General features: G+C 36.1%; 1 protein-coding gene across 3 annotated transcripts in view; it reads right to left on the minus strand.

Moving 5' to 3' along the window:
• Positions 1-4,127: 4,127 nt before the first annotated feature.
• The window catches only part of KRT12 (keratin 12), a 3,656-nt gene continuing 2,342 nt past the window's right edge, over positions 4,128-5,441 (minus strand). For 2 of the 3 annotated variants that reach the window (XM_009696314.1, XM_009696313.1), the window contains 4 exons: positions 5,371-5,441; positions 4,791-5,002; positions 4,435-4,517; positions 4,128-4,225 (listed from right to left, as the gene is read on the minus strand). The exon at positions 5,371-5,441 is cut by the window's right edge and continues 79 nt beyond it. In XM_009696314.1, the coding sequence (XP_009694616.1) occupies positions 4,128-4,225; positions 4,435-4,517; positions 4,791-5,002; positions 5,371-5,441 (464 nt within the window). Of the gene's footprint in view, positions 4,226-4,434; positions 4,518-4,784; positions 5,003-5,370 lie in introns of all 3 variants that reach the window. The other variant, XM_009696315.1, reaches the window with a different exon arrangement.

The raw sequence follows: 5,441 nt of genomic DNA on the forward strand, positions 1-5,441 counted from the left end.
TCTCCTCCCATCCTCCACCTTGGCTAACCGAGCCTTAGTGATAGGATGAGCCGGCTGCTGCAGAGCCTTCCCTGCCTCCAGCGAGAGGAGAGAGAGAGTACGGGCAGATTTTAAAGCTGCAGAGCTTGATTTTTGACGAAGCACTGGAAGGTCAGAGGCTTCCTATCGTTTCTAAAAGCAAGTGTAATAAAGTAAAGGTCTGTCACTTTTGCAGCGATTAAAATAATTATTCCTAAATTGTGTGCCGAAATGAGTATCGACAATATCTTTATGTTTTTCTTACACTATAACTGTGGGGTTTTTATAACCTCAGAAATGTGAGGTTAAGAGACACAAAGCAAAGGACAAAATTACTGGGGCACAGCGTGCGAGTGCAGTTGCAGAGGGGAAGGGGACAGCCTCCCGGCACTACACCTATGTTGGTGGCAGTGCTGCTGGAATGGGCCTTCACCAGACAGTCGTGCCGCACTGGAGCAGGTTATGTAGGGATGTTACAGGATTTCCATCCTTGAAGGTTTTTGAGACTCCATGAGGCGAAGCCTCAGGTGGCTGACCTGATCTCCTGTTTAGGACTGTCCTAGACTGAAAAAGAGCTGGGCTCCTGGACATCCTCTCACCCAACATTTCAGTGTTTTGGTGGGCAGGAGCACAAAAAGAGGGAGAGGAGCCAGCACTACTAGAGATATAGAGTGCTTGTGCACCTTGTGGCAAGGGGTTTGGCTCCTCTTCTGCAGAGTGCAAAGTTGTGGTGAGTTGACACTTCAAACGCAGCTAACTGCTGTCAGACAGTGGTCTGTCTCTGAAGGTGTTTACAGTACTTTTGCCATGTGTCAGTGTGTTCAGGTCACAGAATATACAGAGTATGTAAGATGCTTATACCTTTGCTGACAGCTTCCAGGGAGGTAGAAAGTATAGGTTATCTGCTGTACTGTATTTTCTGCAAATAACTCCTCATTTCCTGGCTCACTGTAGCCACTGTATGACCCCAATGATCTTGTCTGCTAAGAACGGCTCTTACCTGTTTTTCAAAGTTTTTTCAGTAATGTGCAATACCAGATATTTAGTAAAAAAAAAAATCAGATTTCAGTAAAAAATAAAAATTCACTAAAGAGAATGCAGTTTTAAGTTCCAAATAAGAATATACATCAGTAAAATGAGGAAAAAAAAAAAAGGCAGTATATTTTTACAAGACACTACTCTTGTATTATACTACTTAAAAGTCTCCTTGTGTGCATAGGCTTTCTTGTTCTTGGCTCTGTCTGCTGGCACATGTGAAAGGATCCTGTGTTCTGATTTTATTTTTCTTAGCTGGCTGTTTTTCAGCTGACCTGGACTGAAATGAGAATGTTTTGTTGTCCACTATCTTTTCTACAAGTGTCTTAATTATTCTAGCTTTATGTAGTTCTAAAACCAAAATATTGACAGTGTTTTTCCTTGATGGTATGAGAACAGTCACATAATAAAAACATTACGAATCCATCAAACATAAGATACTATACCTTAGGACAGTATAAACATCAATAGGAAGAGCCTATGTATTTGAGCAAATAAGAACTTGAAATGTAATTTAAAATCTTCCTTTTTCTTTGCATTGCAATACTGATTGGTTACAGTTTGCTTTCAGTTCCCCTGAGACTCAGAACTTTTGTTTACATCAGGCGAAGTCAAGGCTGTCTAGTATCCAGAAGTGAATCCAGAAATGTGTAAATTTGAAATACAGTATAGAGGTCTGCAGGGATTTTGGATTTGGTCCCACAAACCAAACTTTATGCATCAACAAGCATGTATGGATGAATCTTCACCTTACCAGGAGCTAAACATTTTCCATTTTTTTTTCAGGTGTAAAGGGAACATCTGGCTATGAGATCCCTGAGTGTAAAGGTAGGTAGGTGTAAGCAATTGTATCTTTACTAGGATTTATACAATTTTGAATTCTAGCTACTTTTAATTACAGATGTTGGATTTTAGTTAACTTTATAGTTCAGGTACTGTGCAACAATTATTTGGATTCTGTGATACACTATAATAATGCTATAGTGATTGCAAACTGCTTTGGTTTACCATTGTTGCTTTCTCACAAGACAATAGCTAGAGTGGTTTCTAGATTTTACATACATCAAAACTGTACTGTAGGCAATTCTAAGTAATCTTTTAGATCATAATGTTAAATTCAGGATTAATGTGTATGTAGGTAAACTACATGATTATTCAGTGGAAATCTACATTGAATGATGTAGGGAATAATGATTTCACAGCAATCACAGTTGCAGTCCTTGAAGTATGTACATTATTTCATATTTCTTTGTATACAATTATTCTGAAAAGATATATGTCTTTGGAAGAAGACAAGAGACACATTTTTCTCTTCAGCATGGAGATGCTGTCAATAAAGGCGAAGATGACATGGTTTCAGGTTTTCCACACAGGAGAAAAAAATTATGGATAGGAAAGAAAGATGATGAATGCTGCCCTGTCTTAGGAAAAGAAAAAATTTCCTTCAGTCTATAGTCTTAAAATTTCTCTATAATGGTCCTCTTGGTAATCATACCCAGCTACATAAATGACCTCAACTTCTCTATTTCTGATATCATTATTTTAATTTATATTGTGATTATTTTAATTTTAAAAATGTAGTCTGCAACAGTAAAAAATATTATTGAAATACATCACATGTAGTAAGATTCTTTTGTTTATCAGCACTGCTTTTAAAGCCTGAAAAAAACAAGGTACACTTGTGTTCCATGGTTTTAGATGAGAAATTGCTTCCTTAAACTGTTGAAAATGGTGCATTTACTCAAGAGGTTTTCAAGTTCTTCCCTCTTTGTATTGGAATATGTAGAAGATGTATATGGCATATGTACTGGCATATATAGAAGATATATATATATTCATTTATTTGGTTATCTTTTGTGCTTTTTCTTTAACTGACTGGATTTTAGATGTTGCAGTTCTACTATGCTGATTTAGTTCTTTGATTATTGTTTTAATTACCCTGGCTTTTTTTGGCTCAAAGCAGGAAGCAGAAAAAATGCTAGTAGTGGGTTTTACAAAAGGCAGAATGGAAGCACAGTATGAACTTTGTGCTCCCATTAAACTTCTTGTTTGGGTCAAGCGTTCAAGAGATGTGATAGAATGTGCAGAACAGTTGTATTCTAGAGTAATATACATGTAAGAGGTCACAGTAACTTCCTTGTCTTATCTGAGAATCACACAAAAATTGTCAGCATTTTGGCTCAAGAAGAAAGGCTTAGGTGTAAATTGTAAGGGGTTTGTATTTTCGTTCATAATTTTGTTTTGAATGAGATTCCTTTAAATAGTTCATTTGAGTTGGTCATCCAGAATCCAGATTCAGACTTCAAAAGATGATATTGTGCTCCCACCAGATGGCACTTGGGGATGGGGAACCACTGTTTCATGGCTGGCGGTGCTGAGTGCTTCAGCACCAGGCGATCCCCTCTTTTCCACCATAGTTGCAATCTCTACAATATGTTGTTCTCTTTGCAAAAACTTCTCTCTTAAATTGATAGCTTTAAATAAGTTAGCAAGTATTCCTTTAATCACACATTTAAACAGTTTTTTAACATGTATGTGTCATAGCATTGGAGTAATTTCTTTAAATTAATGGGGAGTGCTATACTATACACATAGTATATATGGTAAAGCAGGATACCCAGAAAATGGCAAATATGGATCAGGAGCAGCGGTCCTGAATGAAGAACAAAGGGAGGCTAATGTCTTAAAGCTTGTTGAGTCCTTTTTATTAGTCAAGAAAACTGGAAAATGAGGTTAGAATAGCAAAATTATTTTATCTATTAATTACTAAAAATTATAAAAAAGCATATCTAATTGAATGCCTAATATGTGCACCATATTTCTAGTTATTGAGCAAAGAATTGATGATACATTTAAAATGTGTGAAAATAATACAGGTAATACCAATAGACTGAAGCAGAAAATACATTGCATGACTTCTAAGAATGAAAATGCATGCTTTGTTTTACGTAAAAGAATCTTAGTAAAAAGCCAATCTATTTTTACCACTTCATACAAAAGAACAAAATTATTTATCCATTTTGGCTTTGAAAAAACATGGAGTGAATGGATCCTTTGCAATATCAGATTGTGCCTTATATCTTCTCTTCAACTTCCTTAACGTGGGATGCAACAACTTTTCCATCTACCACTTCTTCGACAATTGTCTTGATCTTTCTAGTTTTGGTAGGATCTAAACATCATAAACAAAAAAAATTATATTTATCAAAGTGTTAAAAATTATAAAATAGAGCAGCATGCGTACAAGAACAGTTACGTCCTTTTCCTTTCAAATTGGCTTCTTGTTATAATGAACTCTATGATGTAGTTAAACAGAATAGCATGAATTATTTATAAGAATGGCTTTAGAAACAAAATTTTATTCAATCAAGTTCTACCTACCCTGAGAAGAATCCAGTGACTGTGTTTGTGATTTGGACCCTGTCAAGGATGAGCTTTCAAATGTAACTCCCTGTCCTGCGCTCCTAAAAGTGAATCAGAGACGCAATATTGCAGAATGTTTGTCAGGATCAGGAGAAATTCCCTTCCTGTTGGCATTGATAGGTTATTTTAAATACTGAGCAGAATGGTTCATTCTCCTCCGTTACAGGATACCTGTATTATTTCAGAATCATTGTATGTGCCTTACTATCTGTTGGTGAACGTACCACTTGTTTTTACTTTTTTCCTGGAAAGGAGATTGCTACAGAAAATAAAACAAAGGAGATATTTTATGTAAAGTAGTTACTTACACAAACTCGCCATCCAGCAAGCGACGATAGGTTTCAATCTCCATTTCCAGGCGAGTCTTGATGTCTAGAAGTTGTTGATACTCTGCATTCTGGCGCTCCATATCAGCCCTGACCTGAAACAGCTGAGACTCCAGATTCCCAATCTGAAGTTGCATTTGTGAAAGCTGAGCACAGTAACCTCCTTCCGTTTCTGCTAAAGTGTCTTCAAGGGATTTTTTCTGTGTAAGAAGGATATTAAATAATCTCTGATTGAGGAAAAAAATTATTTACAAAGACAAAGCCAATTGAAATAATTTAATGCGAGTAAGTATAGCCTCATTAGAGATTTGTATTTTTTCCTTGAAATACCAGTTTGAAAACTGGCCTTTGCTGTTTCACTGAATGTGAACATAAAAGTTCATCTGCTTTATAACATGCTACTTGCAATCCAATTATATATATTACTGCTATTTAGAAACTGAAAGAATGCAGGATTTAATAGGAAATAAATGCAAATCTTAAATCCTATAGAATAGTCTAAGATCTAACAACACTTTTGAAGTTGAAAAATTTACTCTGACTAGTTAGCAGCTTCCTTGGAACATACCATGGCAAGCTGAGATTGTAGTTCAATTTCCAAGCTCTGGAGAGTCCGTTTTAAATCTGTGATCTCACTCT

Source organism: Cariama cristata, unplaced genomic scaffold (assembly GCF_000690535.1).
Source record: "Cariama cristata isolate BGI_N322 unplaced genomic scaffold, ASM69053v1 scaffold46562, whole genome shotgun sequence".
Classification (NCBI taxonomy): Eukaryota; Metazoa; Chordata; class Aves; order Cariamiformes; family Cariamidae; genus Cariama; species Cariama cristata.